The 17,999-nt window shown below is 59.7% G+C and overlaps 1 protein-coding gene across 1 annotated transcript in view; it reads right to left on the reverse strand.

Moving 5' to 3' along the window:
• FCGBP (Fc gamma binding protein) overlaps nucleotides 1-17,999 on the reverse strand; it is a gene marked incomplete at both ends in the record, with an annotated part of 70,753 nt that overhangs the window by 40,525 nt on the left and 12,229 nt on the right. Inside the window, 7 exons of the mRNA XM_084256916.1 lie at nucleotides 1,013-1,613; nucleotides 2,824-3,216; nucleotides 3,576-3,775; nucleotides 3,919-4,495; nucleotides 6,524-7,110; nucleotides 9,343-9,910; nucleotides 11,121-11,354. Of these exons, the coding sequence (XP_084113042.1) occupies nucleotides 1,013-1,613; nucleotides 2,824-3,216; nucleotides 3,576-3,775; nucleotides 3,919-4,495; nucleotides 6,524-7,110; nucleotides 9,343-9,910; nucleotides 11,121-11,354 (3,160 nt within the window). The remainder of the gene's footprint in view (nucleotides 1-1,012; nucleotides 1,614-2,823; nucleotides 3,217-3,575; nucleotides 3,776-3,918; nucleotides 4,496-6,523; nucleotides 7,111-9,342; nucleotides 9,911-11,120; nucleotides 11,355-17,999) is intronic.

The raw sequence follows: 17,999 nt of genomic DNA on the forward strand, positions 1-17,999 counted from the left end.
TAGCAAGCTGACAGAGCAGGGCGGCTGAGAGGATGAAGCAAGGACCTAGAGGCCTTGAGCACAGAGCTGCCTGGGGGTGGGGAGAAGCCTGCGGAGTCAGCTGTGAGCCCAGGTGTCTTCCTGACCGGGAAAGGGCTTGTGGTGGGCGGAAAAGCCTCCCCTGTGAAGGTGCTTCTCCACTTAGCAGAGAACACCGGGCCCCGGCCACTCGCCATTCAAGGCGGTGACCTCCCCTGAGGGGAACCCCGCCAGGGCCATGGGCCACCACTTCTCAGCGCTCGCACTGCGGGAGATGGACGCATCAGCACGCTGAAGCCACTCCTCCCCTCTGCTCCTCTCCAGTGGTGGAGAGACTAAGAGAATCAGAGGCCGGGAGGCCCAAAGAGGTGGGTGTCATGGGGTCTCCCTGTGTGGTGCCGCCCTCCGCTCACAGGGGCCGGAGAAGGGCCCTCCACTGCCACCCACTTGCTCACGTCACATCTACAAGAGTGAAAACCAGGATGACTGGACGACGCCCCGTCTCCTCTAACAACACGCGAGAGCGGAGGGGGAGGCCCATAGTCTCACTAGACAGCCCTTCCCATGATGCTCCCGGGATGTTTAATAGTGTGATCACTACTAAGGCTCCAGCAAGGATAACTCACAACAACCTTGTTTGTTTTGAACACTTAGGGACTTAGAGGCTCCGGAATTTCTACAGCAATTCAATGTCCATATATGCACCCCCTTAGGGCCAAGAAGTGTGCAGGGTCGGTGGTGATTGCTGATGGCCCTCCCACCACGGGGGAATCAAACGGGGTCCCCAGATCTAAAGGTCATTTTACGAAGATTCCCTGCACCTGCGACTGCCCTGCGGCCACGGTCCCTGGCACGGAGCTGAAGCTTTCAGAACCTTGGGTTCCTGCCCGTCAATGGCTTTACCCACACCGCCAACCTCCTAGGGCCGTTAGAAGGATGATGAACTCATGATAGGACACGTTCATGAATGGGCAACAGGCTGATGCCCCCCTACCGCTCCCAACACCGGGGCCCTCGCGAGACTCACGGCAAAATTCCTCGGTCCTCCAGGGCTCCACGGTGGCCCCGGCGGCCTGGCAGGCGGCCGTGTAGTCGGCTAAGGCGTCACATAGAGACCCGGGCTGGCCGGGCAGCAGGCAGCGGTCGTAGACGCAGTCACGCAGGAAGCCCTCTGGCTCCAGCTTGGAGTGGCACTTCTTGAAGGGACCGTCTGGGTCGGCGATGATGCCGCACTCTTTCTTGCTCTGCAGCTGCTCCTCCACCATGGAGTCCAGCTGGGGACAGTCTCCCGGTGGGTTCGCTCCGCAGCCTGGACTTGTCTCCTCCTGCCAGCTGTTTCCAAAGGCCAGCGCATTGGCAGCCTGGCCTCCTCCGCGCAGCTCCAGGTCGTCTTCCGTGCGCCCATTGAAGTTTCCGCAGAGCCCGCACAGCATGCCGGCATAGCTGCTCGGCACCTTGGCAGTCACTCGGGTGTTCCAGTCGTAGGTGACTATCAGGCCAAAGTCCGTGCGCACGACGGCGTCTTGGCCCTGGCGGTACACCTGCACTCGCCCATCTGCCGCCTGGAAGGGCAGGTATTGAAGGACACCATCCACCTGGGAAGAGATTGGGGTCCACAGAGGTCAGTGTATTCAAGGTCCCTTATGCTAGGCCCCAGCTCAGGGCCACTGCTCAGGCTGCTCCCTCTGCCTGGCACAGCGTGCACCTCCTGTCATCCTTCAGGTATCATGCTAATTCTGCACCGAACCCACAGCCTTCAGAGCCCATGTGACCTGAACCCCATAACCTCCCTGACCTCAGTTATACCCCATTCCCCATCTGTCATCTTTCCTGTCACCCTGGCTTTCCTGATATTTCTCTAACTCTTCCAGTTGAGTCTGGCATCCAGGTCTTTTCACTGTGCCAAGAAGACCACCTACCACGTTTCATCTGGCTGCTGCCCCTTTCCCTTCAGGAGTCATGGAGCTGACCCACGTGGCGCAGCAGACCACTCCCGTCACTCTCGCTGTTCCCTCGACAGTATATTTCAGGCAGTCTGCTTCTTTTGCTCCCCACTCTGTCTCTGGTGAGTCCATCCCCCGCCTACCCCCGCACCTATGGCCTCGTCCCCAGTTTTGTATGCATAAATAAAGAAAATCTTCTGAAAAAAAAGAGTATACACTCTGGAGGCAGACAGCCTGGCTTCAGATTCTGCTACTCCTTAGCTGCATGATTTTCGTCATTTGAAAAGAAAAATCGGTGGTTCTGCACTTTTGCTGAGTAAGGACCTTCAAAGGACGTTCACAGGGAAACGTGCCCAGGGGGGTGCCCATCTGGTAGTCTCCATTCCCTTGCGTAGTTGGGAGACTCTGTGAACCCCAAACACACACACACACAACTCACACACATACCTCTATTTGCCTACATTTCACTTGTCACCTTACTGTCCAAAAGTCATTATCCTCCAGAATAGGCCCAGACTACAACTTGCGGGGGTTCATACCTAACAATGTGAAGTCAACATTGACTGAAAATTTCCTGGGTGGCAAGGGCCCTTCTACACAGGGGCCAATATTAACTGGTTAAATCCCTGCGGTACCCTGATTTTGACACCCCTGGGTGTGGTATCGGATTGGCCCATCTGATGGAGGACAAGACTTAGGCCAGAGAGACAAAGTCACAGGCCCAGGGAGGGGTCCTGCTAGGCGGGGGCCCGTTCCTACCACTGACCACAGAATTGCCTCCCGTCCAGCCCCACCCTAACCCAGAGCCCCTCCCAAGTCTCAGGGTCTGTCCTGCCTCCACTGTGCCAGGGGCATCACTCACCAGCACTCTCCCGGGGTACTCCCTGCGCACTTCCACCTTCACGCCGCGGGCCTCCACGCGCACGGCACGCGTGTAGCTCACGGTCTGGCTGCCCCGATGCTCATTTTGCACCAGCACCCGGAAGGCGGGCAGCGTCCCAGTCGGACCGCACGTGCCGGTCAGCAGGTATGTGCAGGTGCCCATGAAGTCGAAGCGCCGGCCGTCGAAGGTCAAGTAGTGTGGGTCCCCGGATGCCTGGCAACTCCCAAGGCTGTTGGGGTAGCAACCCAAGAGGCCGTTCTGGGCGCGGCACTCCTCCTCAGGCTTGCAGCTGTGCTCCCTGCACACCATGCCTTTGCCAGCGTGGCACACGCAGTGCTGCTGGCAATTGTCAAGAAGCACCGACTCGTCTGGCTGTGGGGACACAGGGTGCGGGCGTCAGGTGGGTGCTACTCTGCCATCGCTGCTGCTGTGCACAGAGCAGGACCCAAGCACATGAAACCCACCTATTCAGCAAGGCAATGCCATGTCTGAGAAACAAAGGGGCTGCATAGCTTCGCTATCACTCACTGGCTCACTCACTCCCTCACTCACTCAGTCATTTATTGCAAACTCTCCCCCGAGCCTCTGCTGCAGGAGAGATTCCAAGAGGGAGTAAGGGCAAAGGCTCTGGAGCAGATGCTCAGGGCTGTTTCTCCATTCCCAGCACTAACACTAAGGGGCTGGCAGGGGCTGAGGCCTGGACTCTGCCCGGGATGCCGGGACCCCACTACCTCGTAGTAGACGCCGTTGTGATAGCAGCCGCACTCCTCCATGGGCACACAGGCCTCGCCGCTGTTGAGGAAGCCAGGGTCGCACTGGCAGCCCTCAGCACAGCCTTCGGGGCACTTCTGGGGGGTGCCGAGTGCCGAGCAGCTCAGGGAGCAGGTGTCCGCGCAGACCTCATAGTGGCTGTTGGGGGGGCACTTCATTGCTGCAGAGGGGGGGTGCCCGTCAGCGCCCGTGGAGAGCGGTCCCAACACCCGGGTCCCCTGTTTCCCTGTCACAGCCTGCCCTTTGCCCGGCCCCGCCTCCCCGTCTGCCCCTGGCTTTGCTCCTCCTGGCCCCCGCACTCACGGCAGAAAGATTCGGTCCTCCAGGGCTCCACGTGGCCTCCGGCCGCCTGGCAGGCGCTCACATAGGCCTCGATGCTCGAGCAGAGGATGCTCAGGTTCCCGCCGCTCACGCACAGGTCGAAGACGCAGTCCTTCAGGGCACCCTGGGGGCTGAGCAGTTTGTGGCAGGCGGCCAGCGGCCCAGTGGGCTTGGTGAGGAAGCCACAGAACTTCTCCTGCTGGTACTGCTGCTCCTGCTCAGGGGTGCAAACTGGCCCGCAGTCCTCGCAGGGGGGCGGCGACAGGCAGGGTGAGCCGGGCACCTTCTCCTCCCAAGAGTTGCCAAAGTCGTTGGGGTTGCCTGCCTGCGAGCCGTCGGGCTTCTGGAAGTCATCCTTGGAGTCGCCGTTGTAGTCTCCGCACAAGCCACACATCTGCTCGTAGTAGTTGCCTGGCACCGTGACCCGCACATTGTACACGAGGTCGTAGGCCACACGCAGACCAAAGTCGGTCTGGATCACCGCGTCCTTGCCGCGCTGGAAAGCACGAATCCGGCCCTCGGCCAGCTCCACGGGCAGCTTCATGTCCACGCCATTCACCTGCCAGCGGGGGAGGGCACACTTAGGCGGCAAGCCTGAGAGTCCAATGCCTCTGACCCCTCATCTCAACTCGCCGGGCCTGGCTTCCACTCGGGACAAGTGGCATGGAATAATGGCTGCCGTGGGCTCCCTGGTGCTCCCCGAGACACCTGCACAAGAACCCAGGGTAGCACCTGATCTGGAGTGAGGATCTTTGCAGATGTGATGAAGGGAGTGAGCCTCATCCTGGATGAGGGGGGACCCTGGACAGGCTGAAGGGAAGACGCAGGGACATAGAGAGAGGGCTCGTGAAGGTGAGGAGAGGCTGGGACTGGAAGGATGTGGCCACGACATATGCCACACCTGCAGCCACAGAAGCCGGAAGAGGGGAGGAAGGAATCTTCCCGACAGCCGTTGCACGGTGCAGCCAGGCTGACATCTGGGCGCATGGGCCCTGCCTCACAGCAGTGAGAAAATAAATTTCTGCTCTTTCAAGCTGTCATGGTGGCGGCGATTTGCAGTGGCAGTCACAGGACCCTGACAGGCCTCAGAGGGGGCCCAGCCTGACAGCTTCCCTTGGCCCCACTCCCGGGCGGTCTGTAACGTGGTGATGGCCCCGGGGCCACCCGCCTGGGCACGACTCATCTCTGCCCTTCCACTCCCTGGGATGTGGGCGGTGAATCCATTCTCTGCGTTTCTGTCCTTACCCCACGGGGCTGTCGTCAGGTTAGACCCATTCCTGTTTGAAAAGTGCTGAGAAATGTGTGTGGCCCAGAATGGATGCTCTGGGAGCATTTCACACGGTTACTGGTAAGACTGGAAGTGTTTTTGAAGAGGACCTGATGTAAAGGGTTTTTGCGTTAAGTATCAGTGAATAGAAAGCCAAGCTCGCGGCCTGGGGAAGGAACGTCATATCCGTGGGCTAAGAATTAGTGCTTCAGCTGCAGCTGGGCGCCAGCAAAGCCTCAATAGCTTGTCCTCCCCCACCGCATGCGCGAGCCCTGGATTCCTTGGGAGGCGTGAGGAGTGAGAGAAGGTGGGAGGAAGACAAGCTCCTGGAAACTCTCCTAAACAGGCAGCCAACCGCCACACTCCCGGCACGGAGCGACAGGTTAAGTTCAAGTGATTTAATCTCTGCACCTCATTTCTTCATCCATAAAATGGGGATGGTAAAAGGCTGCACCCCCCAGAGAAGTTGGGGGCTACAGGTACGTGCAAAGCAGCAAGAACACCAGAGAGAATGGGTGTTATTCCAGGAGCCCGCCCCCACTGACGACCAGGGCACAGTGAGCACCGGAGCAGCCTGTGCCAACCAGCACCCTCGCCAACCGTGCCACTGCAAGTCCATGACCGTGTGCCGTGTGTCAGTGGATCCCTGGAGTGCCAATTCTTCAGGTAAGTGAAATGCCCGTTTCCAAGAGAGCAAACCCTTCTCTCAGAGAAGCACCCCGGGGCACCAAGCACAGAGCACAGAGTCTAGGACACAGTCACGGGCTCGCTCCTGCCTTTACAGGGGGTTTTAGCCAGAGATGGGACCAGCCCCTCTGAAAAGGGCAGCAAACCATGGCACCTGCATGTGCTGGCACGGGGACAAGACAGTGTGGCTGGGAGGTGCTCAGCAACACAGGAGCAGGGCAGTGTGGGCACAGGAGCACCTGGCACGGACATGGGGACACCAGGGACGGTCCTGTCCTTGGACTTCCCCAGACTGTTCCTGTCCTGCTCCAGGCGGGAGACCTGGGAGGTGGCTGAGCCACGGTTGGAGGGGGGAGGTGGGAGTGGAAGAGAACAGGGGCCAGGAGAGCCCCTCAGAGGGACGGTGGAGCAGCAGAGGCAGGGAGCCTGGGAGAACAGGGCCACTGGCTGCTCGTGGCAGGCCTGCTCCTGCCTGGACCCGGACTGGGCTTTGAGTGACACCTTCTGTCCCTTGGCCCTCGATCCTCCCTGCCCGCAGAGCTCTGAGGCCCCTGTGAGAAGGCCAGATGGTGCCGCCGCACCCACACACCACCCAATCCCTCCCCGCTCCTCGTGGCCCTCCCCTGCTCTCACCGTGACCTTCCACTTCCTCTGCTCCAGCCGCAGGCTGTAGTTATCCACCAGCACAGTGATGGCCTTGGTGACGCTGGCACGGCTGCTGTAGCGCTCGTTCTCCTGCAGGACGGTGAATCGGTGCAGGCCCGTGCGGTTCCCGCAGGTCTGGGCCAGCACGTACACACAGAGGCCCATGAAGTCGAAGCGGCGGCCGTCGAAGGTGGTGTAGTGGGGGTCTCCCGACGCCTGGCAGGTGACGGAGCCCACGGGCACACAGCCCAGGACGCCGTTGGACGGCTGGCAGGCCTCGTGGGGGCCGCAGGTGGAGGGCTGGCAGGTCACCACTCCGCCCTCGTGGCAGTGGCACAGCGACTTGCAGCCTGGTTCATAGAAGCTCTCGCCCAGCGGGTGGTAGGCGCCCTGGTGGACGCAGCCGCAGGAGGCCAGGGGCACGCAGGACTCACCGCTCAGCACGAAGCCCTCATCACACACGCAGTCCTCGTGGCAGTTGGAGCCGCAGCCCCCGGGCACTGGCTGGTCTCCGCAGGACGGTGGGCAGCCGTGGGAACACAACTCGTAGCTACTGTTGAGAGGGCAGCTCATGGCTGCGGGAGAGTGCCCGTGAGGGTCAGCCTTCCTGGCTCCCCAGGGTCACACCGGGACCCCAGGCCCGGCTCCCTCACACGCCGCACAGGCAGGGCTGAGGAGGGTGAGCTCAGCCCGGCTTGGGCAACAGAAGACACCACAGTGACCTGATGCTGAGAACGGAGGGGCTCCCACAATTAACTGTGGTTTGGGAACAGTGTCCTCAGTGAAGGCTCCAGCTGGTAGCAGCCTTTGAATGCTGGGACATGTATGACACGCACGTGTGCGGGCAGAGCATGCGTGTGCGTGTGTAGTGTGAGTGTGAATGCAACAGTCTCAGCTGCCCCGCTCTACAGCGGGAACACGGTTGGACGTTGCACCACATTGAGTGTATTGAGCACGGCGACCCCGCGCCGATGGAGGACTGGTCAGGAGGCTGCGCCTGTCCACTGCACCAAAGACGCTTCTGTCTAAGGTGAGGAAGTGTCACCATTTGGGGCCTGATCCGGGAACTCCAGGGACTGGGAGCAGTGAAGCCAGGAGGATAACACAAATGTGATACAGTGTCACATGTGTGCACAGCACAGGAAACGCACACGCGGGAAGTGACAGAGCAGAGGAATTTCAAACAGCAGTCCCTGCTAGGTGAGGGAGACATGTGCGGGGATCGGGAGGGGGCAGGACATGCATCCAAGTTGAGGGGAACTGGGACGATATGGGGGGAAATCTGACCCGTTTTGTATGAGAAAAAAAGTAACCGTGGAGAAGTTACTTTAAAGTTTCCTTTAAATCATCCATGAAAATAAGAAAAGCCACCAGGAAGTGATGGAGAAAGGGGAGGAGGGCCCAGGATTGGCCAGAATGCAGTAACTGTGGAAGTTGGTGCTGGGTATTGTGGGTATTGGGGTGTGGGGCCTGCCTGAGCTCCCCTCTGCCTCTTGCCCAAGTTCTAACAACACGGCCTTCTAGAGCTACCAGGGTACAAGGGCAAGACTGGCGGGAGGGAAACAGAGATTCTCAATGTGCACAGAGGCCTGAGCAAGGTGTCTTCAATAGCACAAATTCGGGGCCGTCGGCCTGGGTGCACCCACCTGTCCTGCTGCTGTGTGACCTCGGGCCACTTACTTAATATCCCTGTACTACTTTCTCTTTAACGTGTTTCCTCACATACATTAGTATCATCTTAACATCTCCGCAGAGTGTCAAATAGCAAGCTGACAGAGCAGGGCGGCTGAGAGGATGAAGCAAGGACCTAGAGGCCTTGAGCACAGAGCTGCCTGGGGGTGGGGAGAAGCCTGCGGAGTCAGCTGTGAGCCCAGGTGTCTTCCTGACCGGGAAAGGGCTTGTGGTGGGCGGAAAAGCCTCCCCTGTGAAGGTGCTTCTCCACTTAGCAGAGAACACCGGGCCCCGGCCACTCGCCATTCAAGGCGGTGACCTCCCCTGAGGGGAACCCCGCCAGGGCCATGGGCCACCACTTCTCAGCGCTCGCACTGCGGGAGATGGACGCATCAGCACGCTGAAGCCACTCCTCCCCTCTGCTCCTCTCCAGTGGTGGAGAGACTAAGAGAATCAGAGGCCGGGAGGCCCAAAGAGGTGGGTGTCATGGGGTCTCCCTGTGTGGTGCCGCCCTCCGCTCACAGGGGCCGGAGAAGGGCCCTCCACTGCCACCCACTTGCTCACGTCACATCTACAAGAGTGAAAACCAGGATGACTGGACGACGCCCCGTCTCCTCTAACAACACGCGAGAGCGGAGGGGGAGGCCCATAGTCTCACTAGACAGCCCTTCCCATGATGCTCCCGGGATGTTTAATAGTGTGATCACTACTAAGGCTCCAGCAAGGATAACTCACAACAACCTTGTTTGTTTTGAACACTTAGGGACTTAGAGGCTCCGGAATTTCTACAGCAATTCAATGTCCATATATGCACCCCCTTAGGGCCAAGAAGTGTGCAGGGTCGGTGGTGATTGCTGATGGCCCTCCCACCACGGGGGAATCAAACGGGGTCCCCAGATCTAAAGGTCATTTTACGAAGATTCCCTGCACCTGCGACTGCCCTGCGGCCACGGTCCCTGGCACGGAGCTGAAGCTTTCAGAACCTTGGGTTCCTGCCCGTCAATGGCTTTACCCACACCGCCAACCTCCTAGGGCCGTTAGAAGGATGATGAACTCATGATAGGACACGTTCATGAATGGGCAACAGGCTGATGCCCCCCTACCGCTCCCAACACCGGGGCCCTCGCGAGACTCACGGCAAAATTCCTCGGTCCTCCAGGGCTCCACGGTGGCCCCGGCGGCCTGGCAGGCGGCCGTGTAGTCGGCTAAGGCGTCACATAGAGACCCGGGCTGGCCGGGCAGCAGGCAGCGGTCGTAGACGCAGTCACGCAGGAAGCCCTCTGGCTCCAGCTTGGAGTGGCACTTCTTGAAGGGACCGTCTGGGTCGGCGATGATGCCGCACTCTTTCTTGCTCTGCAGCTGCTCCTCCACCATGGAGTCCAGCTGGGGACAGTCTCCCGGTGGGTTCGCTCCGCAGCCTGGACTTGTCTCCTCCTGCCAGCTGTTTCCAAAGGCCAGCGCATTGGCAGCCTGGCCTCCTCCGCGCAGCTCCAGGTCGTCTTCCGTGCGCCCATTGAAGTTTCCGCAGAGCCCGCACAGCATGCCGGCATAGCTGCTCGGCACCTTGGCAGTCACTCGGGTGTTCCAGTCGTAGGTGACTATCAGGCCAAAGTCCGTGCGCACGACGGCGTCTTGGCCCTGGCGGTACACCTGCACTCGCCCATCTGCCGCCTGGAAGGGCAGGTATTGAAGGACACCATCCACCTGGGAAGAGATTGGGGTCCACAGAGGTCAGTGTATTCAAGGTCCCTTATGCTAGGCCCCAGCTCAGGGCCACTGCTCAGGCTGCTCCCTCTGCCTGGCACAGCGTGCACCTCCTGTCATCCTTCAGGTATCATGCTAATTCTGCACCGAACCCACAGCCTTCAGAGCCCATGTGACCTGAACCCCATCACCTCCCTGACCTCAGTTATACCCCATTCCCCATCTGTCATCTTTCCTGTCACCCTGGCTTTCCTGATATTTCTCTAACTCTTCCAGTTGAGTCTGGCATCCAGGTCTTTTCACTGTGCCAAGAAGACCACCTACCACGTTTCATCTGGCTGCTGCCCCTTTCCCTTCAGGAGTCATGGAGCTGACCCACGTGGCGCAGCAGACCACTCCCGTCACTCTCGCTGTTCCCTCGACAGTATATTTCAGGCAGTCTGCTTCTTTTGCTCCCCACTCTGTCTCTGGTGAGTCCATCCCCCGCCTACCCCCGCACCTATGGCCTCGTCCCCAGTTTTGTATGCATAAATAAAGAAAATCTTCTGAAAAAAAAGAGTATACACTCTGGAGGCAGACAGCCTGGCTTCAGATTCTGCTACTCCTTAGCTGCATGATTTTCGTCATTTGAAAAGAAAAATCGGTGGTTCTGCACTTTTGCTGAGTAAGGACCTTCAAAGGACGTTCACAGGGAAACGTGCCCAGGGGGGTGCCCATCTGGTAGTCTCCATTCCCTTGCGTAGTTGGGAGACTCTGTGAACCCCAAACACACACACACACAACTCACACACATACCTCTATTTGCCTACATTTCACTTGTCACCTTACTGTCCAAAAGTCATTATCCTCCAGAATAGGCCCAGACTACAACTTGCGGGGGTTCATACCTAACAATGTGAAGTCAACATTGACTGAAAATTTCCTGGGTGGCAAGGGCCCTTCTACACAGGGGCCAATATTAACTGGTTAAATCCCTGCGGTACCCTGATTTTGACACCCCTGGGTGTGGTATCGGATTGGCCCATCTGATGGAGGACAAGACTTAGGCCAGAGAGACAAAGTCACAGGCCCAGGGAGGGGTCCTGCTAGGCGGGGGCCCGTTCCTACCACTGACCACAGAATTGCCTCCCGTCCAGCCCCACCCTAACCCAGAGCCCCTCCCAAGTCTCAGGGTCTGTCCTGCCTCCACTGTGCCAGGGGCATCACTCACCAGCACTCTCCCGGGGTACTCCCTGCGCACTTCCACCTTCACGCCGCGGGCCTCCACGCGCACGGCACGCGTGTAGCTCACGGTCTGGCTGCCCCGATGCTCATTTTGCACCAGCACCCGGAAGGCGGGCAGCGTCCCAGTCGGACCGCACGTGCCGGTCAGCAGGTATGTGCAGGTGCCCATGAAGTCGAAGCGCCGGCCGTCGAAGGTCAAGTAGTGTGGGTCCCCGGATGCCTGGCAACTCCCAAGGCTGTTGGGGTAGCAACCCAAGAGGCCGTTCTGGGCGCGGCACTCCTCCTCAGGCTTGCAGCTGTGCTCCCTGCACACCATGCCTTTGCCAGCGTGGCACACGCAGTGCTGCTGGCAATTGTCAAGAAGCACCGACTCGTCTGGCTGTGGGGACACAGGGTGCGGGCGTCAGGTGGGTGCTACTCTGCCATCGCTGCTGCTGTGCACAGAGCAGGACCCAAGCACATGAAACCCACCTATTCAGCAAGGCAATGCCATGTCTGAGAAACAAAGGGGCTGCATAGCTTCGCTATCACTCACTGGCTCACTCACTCCCTCACTCACTCAGTCATTTATTGCAAACTCTCCCCCGAGCCTCTGCTGCAGGAGAGATTCCAAGAGGGAGTAAGGGCAAAGGCTCTGGAGCAGATGCTCAGGGCTGTTTCTCCATTCCCAGCACTAACACTAAGGGGCTGGCAGGGGCTGAGGCCTGGACTCTGCCCGGGATGCCGGGACCCCACTACCTCGTAGTAGACGCCGTTGTGATAGCAGCCGCACTCCTCCATGGGCACACAGGCCTCGCCGCTGTTGAGGAAGCCAGGGTCGCACTGGCAGCCCTCAGCACAGCCTTCGGGGCACTTCTGGGGGGTGCCGAGTGCCGAGCAGCTCAGGGAGCAGGTGTCCGCGCAGACCTCATAGTGGCTGTTGGGGGGGCACTTCATTGCTGCAGAGGGGGGGTGCCCGTCAGCGCCCGTGGAGAGCGGTCCCAACACCCGGGTCCCCTGTTTCCCTGTCACAGCCTGCCCTTTGCCCGGCCCCGCCTCCCCGTCTGCCCCTGGCTTTGCTCCTCCTGGCCCCCGCACTCACGGCAGAAAGATTCGGTCCTCCAGGGCTCCACGTGGCCTCCGGCCGCCTGGCAGGCGCTCACATAGGCCTCGATGCTCGAGCAGAGGATGCTCAGGTTCCCGCCGCTCACGCACAGGTCGAAGACGCAGTCCTTCAGGGCACCCTGGGGGCTGAGCAGTTTGTGGCAGGCGGCCAGCGGCCCAGTGGGCTTGGTGAGGAAGCCACAGAACTTCTCCTGCTGGTACTGCTGCTCCTGCTCAGGGGTGCAAACTGGCCCGCAGTCCTCGCAGGGGGGCGGCGACAGGCAGGGTGAGCCGGGCACCTTCTCCTCCCAAGAGTTGCCAAAGTCGTTGGGGTTGCCTGCCTGCGAGCCGTCGGGCTTCTGGAAGTCATCCTTGGAGTCGCCGTTGTAGTCTCCGCACAAGCCACACATCTGCTCGTAGTAGTTGCCTGGCACCGTGACCCGCACATTGTACACGAGGTCGTAGGCCACACGCAGACCAAAGTCGGTCTGGATCACCGCGTCCTTGCCGCGCTGGAAAGCACGAATCCGGCCCTCGGCCAGCTCCACGGGCAGCTTCATGTCCACGCCATTCACCTGCCAGCGAGGGAGGGCACACTTAGGCGGCAAGCCTGAGAGTCCAATGCCTCTGACCCCTCATCTCAACTCGCCGGGCCTGGCTTCCACTCGGGACAAGTGGCATGGAATAATGGCTGCCGTGGGCTCCCTGGTGCTCCCCGAGACACCTGCACAAGAACCCAGGGTAGCACCTGATCTGGAGTGAGGATCTTTGCAGATGTGATGAAGGGAGTGAGCCTCATCCTGGATGAGGGGGGACCCTGGACAGGCTGAAGGGAAGACGCAGGGACATAGAGAGAGGGCTCGTGAAGGTGAGGAGAGGCTGGGACTGGAAGGATGTGGCCACGACATATGCCACACCTGCAGCCACAGAAGCCGGAAGAGGGGAGGAAGGAATCTTCCCGACAGCCGTTGCACGGTGCAGCCAGGCTGACATCTGGGCGCATGGGCCCTGCCTCACAGCAGTGAGAAAATAAATTTCTGCTCTTTCAAGCTGTCATGGTGGCGGCGATTTGCAGTGGCAGTCACAGGACCCTGACAGGCCTCAGAGGGGGCCCAGCCTGACAGCTTCCCTTGGCCCCACTCCCGGGCGGTCTGTAACGTGGTGATGGCCCCGGGGCCACCCGCCTGGGCACGACTCATCTCTGCCCTTCCACTCCCTGGGATGTGGGCGGTGAATCCATTCTCTGCGTTTCTGTCCTTACCCCACGGGGCTGTCGTCAGGTTAGACCCATTCCTGTTTGAAAAGTGCTGAGAAATGTGTGTGGCCCAGAATGGATGCTCTGGGAGCATTTCACACGGTTACTGGTAAGACTGGAAGTGTTTTTGAAGAGGACCTGATGTAAAGGGTTTTTGCGTTAAGTATCAGTGAATAGAAAGCCAAGCTCGCGGCCTGGGGAAGGAACGTCATATCCGTGGGCTAAGAATTAGTGCTTCAGCTGCAGCTGGGCGCCAGCAAAGCCTCAATAGCTTGTCCTCCCCCACCGCATGCGCGAGCCCTGGATTCCTTGGGAGGCGTGAGGAGTGAGAGAAGGTGGGAGGAAGACAAGCTCCTGGAAACTCTCCTAAACAGGCAGCCAACCGCCACACTCCCGGCACGGAGCGACAGGTTAAGTTCAAGTGATTTAATCTCTGCACCTCATTTCTTCATCCATAAAATGGGGATGGTAAAAGGCTGCACCCCCCAGAGAAGTTGGGGGCTACAGGTACGTGCAAAGCAGCAAGAACACCAGAGAGAATGGGTGTTATTCCAGGAGCCCGCCCCCACCGACGACCAGGGCACAGTGAGCACCGGAGCAGCCTGTGCCAACCGGCACCCTCGCCAACCGTGCCACTGCAAGTCCATGACCGTGTGCCGTGTGTCAGTGGATCCCTGGAGTGCCAATTCTTCAGGTAAGTGAAATGCCCGTTTCCAAGAGAGCAAACCCTTCTCTCAGAGAAGCACCCCGGGGCACCAAGCACAGAGCACAGAGTCTAGGACACGGTCACGGGCTCGCTCCTGCCTTTACAGGGGGTTTTAGCCAGAGATGGGACCAGCCCCTCTGAAAAGGGCAGCAAACCATGGCACCTGCATGTGCTGGCAGGGGGACAAGACAGTGTGGCTGGGAGGTGCTCAGCGACACAGGAGCAGGGCAGTGTGGGCACAGGAGCACCTGGCACGGACATGGGGACACCAGGGACGGTCCTGTCCTTGGACTTCCCCAGACTGTTCCTGTCCTGCTCCAGGCGGGAGACCCGGGAGGTGGCTGAGCCACGGTTGGAGGGGGGAGGTGGGAGTGGAAGAGAACAGGGGCCAGGAGAGCCCCTCAGAGGGACGGTGGAGCAGCAGAGGCAGGGAGCCTGGGAGAACAGGACCACTGGCTGCTCGTGGCAGGCCTGCTCCTGCCTGGACCCGGACTGGGCTTTGAGTGACACCTTCTGTCCCTTGGCCCTCGATCCTCCCTGCCCGCAGAGCTCTGAGGCCCCTGTGAGAAGGCCAGATGGTGCCGCCGCACCCACACACCACCCAATCCCTCCCCGCTCCTCGTGGCCCTCCCCTGCTCTCACCGTGACCTTCCACTTCCTCTGCTCCAGCCGCAGGCTGTAGTTATCCACCAGCACAGTGATGGCCTTGGTGACGCTGGCACGGCTGCTGTAGCGCTCGTTCTCCTGCAGGACGGTGAATCGGTGCAGGCCCGTGCGGTTCCCGCAGGTCTGGGCCAGCACGTACACACAGAGGCCCATGAAGTCGAAGCGGCGGCCGTCGAAGGTGGTGTAGTGGGGGTCTCCCGACGCCTGGCAGGTGACGGAGCCCACGGGCACACAGCCCAGGACGCCGTTGGACGGCTGGCAGGCCTCGTGGGGGCCGCAGGTGGAGGGCTGGCAGGTCACCACTCCGCCCTCGTGGCAGTGGCACAGCGACTTGCAGCCTGGTTCATAGAAGCTCTCGCCCAGCGGGTGGTAGGCGCCCTGGTGGACGCAGCCGCAGGAGGCCAGGGGCACGCAGGACTCACCGCTCAGCACGAAGCCCTCATCACACACGCAGTCCTCGTGGCAGTTGGAGCCGCAGCCCCCGGGCACTGGCTGGTCTCCGCAGGACGGTGGGCAGCCGTGGGAACACAACTCGTAGCTACTGTTGAGAGGGCAGCTCATGGCTGCGGGAGAGTGCCCGTGAGGGTCAGCCTTCCTGGCTCCCCAGGGTCACACCGGGACCCCAGGCCCGGCTCCCTCACACGCCGCACAGGCAGGGCTGAGGAGGGTGAGCTCAGCCCGGCTTGGGCAACAGAAGACACCACAGTGACCTGATGCTGAGAACGGAGGGGCTCCCACAATTAACTGTGGTTTGGGAACAGTGTCCTCAGTGAATGTTCTAGCTGGTAGCAGCCTTTGAACGCTGGGACATGTTTGACACAAATGTGTGCAGGTAGAGCATGCGTGTGTGTGTGTAGTGTGAGTGTGAATGCAATAGTCTCAGCTGCCCCGCTCTACAGCAGGAACACGGTTGGACATTAAAACACATTGCTGGTATCTGAGCACGCGACCTCGCGCCGATGGAGGACTGGTCAGGAGGCTGCGCCCGGCCACTGCACCGAAGATGCTTCTGTCTAAGGTGAAGAAGTGTCACCATTTGGGGCCTGATCCGGGAACTCTGGTGACTGGGTGCAGTGAAGCCAGGAGGATAACACAAATGTGAAACAGTGTCACATGTGTGCAGAGCACAGGAAACGCACAAGGGGGAAGTGACAGAGCAAGGAAGTTCAAACAGCAGTCCCTGCTAGGTGAGGGAGACATGTGGGGGGATCAGGAGGGGGCAGGACATGCATCCAAGTTTAGGGAACTGGGAAGATATGGGGGGAAATCTGACCCGTTTTGCATAAGAAAAAGAGTAACTTTGGAGAAATGCAAACGAAAGTATCCTTTAAAACATCCATGAAAATAAGAAAAGCCACCAGGAAGTGATGGAGAAAGGGGAGGAGGGCCCAGGATTGGCCAGAATGCAGTAACTGTGGAAGTTGGTGCTGGGTATTGTGGGTATTGGGGTGTGGGGCCTGCCTGAGCTCCCCTCTGCCTCTTGCCCAAGTTCTAACAACACGGCCTTCTAGAGCTACCAGGGTACAAGGGCAAGACTGGCGGGAGGGAAACAGAGATTCTCAATGTGCACAGAGGCCTGAGCAAGGTGTCTTCAATAGCACAAATTCGGGGCCGTCGGCCTGGGTGCACCCACCTGTCCTGCTGCTGTGTGACCTCGGGCCACTTACTTAATATCCCTGTGCTACTTTCTCTTTAACGTGTTTCCTCACATACATTAGTATCATCTTAACATCTCCACAGAGTGTCAAATAGCAAGCTGACAGAGCAGGGCGGCTGAGAGGATGAAGCAAGGACCTAGAGGCCTTGAGCACAGAGCTGCCTGGGGGTGGGGAGAAGCCTGCGGAGTCAGCTGTGAGCCCAGGTGTCTTCCTGACCGGGAAAGGGCTTGTGGTGGGCGGAAAAGCCTCCCCAGTGAAGGTGCTTCTCCACTTAGCAGAGAACACCGGGCCCCGGCCACTCGCCATTCAAGGTGGTGACCTCCCCTGAGGGGGACCCCGCCAGGGCCATGGGCCACCACTTCTCAGTGCTCGCACTGCGGGAGATGGACGCATCAGCACGCCGAAGCCACTCCTCCCCTCTGCTTCTCTCCAGTGGTGGAGAGACTAAGAGAATCAGAGGCCGGGAGGCCAAAAGAATGGGTGTCATGGGGTCTCCCTGTTTGGTGTCACCCTCTGCTCACAGGGGCCAGAGAAGGGCCCTCCACTGCCACCCACTTGCTCACGTCACATCTACAAGAGTGAAAACCAGGACGACTGGGTAGACGCCCTGTCTCCTCTAACAACACGTGAGAGCGGGAGGGGGAGGCCCATTGTCTCACTAGACAGCCCTTCCCATGATGCTCCGGGGTGTTTAATAGTGTGATCATTACTAAGGCTCCAGCAAGGATAACTCACAACAACCTTGTTTGTTTTCAACACTTAGGGACTTAGGGTCTCAGGTATTTCTACAGCTCATCCAAGTCCACATATGGCAGCCCCTTGGGGCTGAGAAGTGTGCCAGGGTCGGTGGTGATTGCTCATCGCCCCCCTGCCATGTGGGAATCAAACGGGGGTCCCAAGATAAACCAGGTCATTTTACGAGGATTCCCTGCACCCGCCACTGCCCTGCGGCCCCGGTCCCTGACATGGAACTGAAGCTTTCAGAACCTTGGGTTCCTGCCCGTCAATGGCTTTACCCACACCGCCAACCTCCTAGGGCCGTTAGAAGGATGATGAACTCATGATAGGACACGTTCATGAATGGGCAACAGGCTGATGCCCCCCTACCGCTCCCAACACCAGGGCCCTCGCGAGACTCACGGCAAAATTCCTCGGTCCTCCAGGGCTCCACGGTGGCCCCGGCGGCCTGGCAGGCGGCCGTGTAGTCGGCTAAGGCGTCACACAGGGACCCGGGCTGGCCAGGCAGCAGGCAGCGGTCATAGACGCAGTCACGCAGGAAGTCCTCTGGCTCCAGGTAGTAGTGGCAGTCCTGGAAGGGACCGTCTGGGTCGGCGATGATGCCGCACTCTTTCTTGCTCTGCAGCTGCTCCTCCACCATGGAGTCCAGCTGGGGACAGTCTCCCGGTGGGTTCGCTCCGCAGCCTGGACTTGTCTCCTCCTGCCAGCTGTTTCCAAAGGCCAGCGCATTGGCAGCCTGGCCTCCTCCGCGCAGCTCCA

Source organism: Talpa europaea, assembly GCF_964194135.1.
Source record: "Talpa europaea genome assembly, chromosome: 16".
NCBI classification, from domain to species: domain Eukaryota; kingdom Metazoa; phylum Chordata; class Mammalia; order Eulipotyphla; family Talpidae; genus Talpa; species Talpa europaea.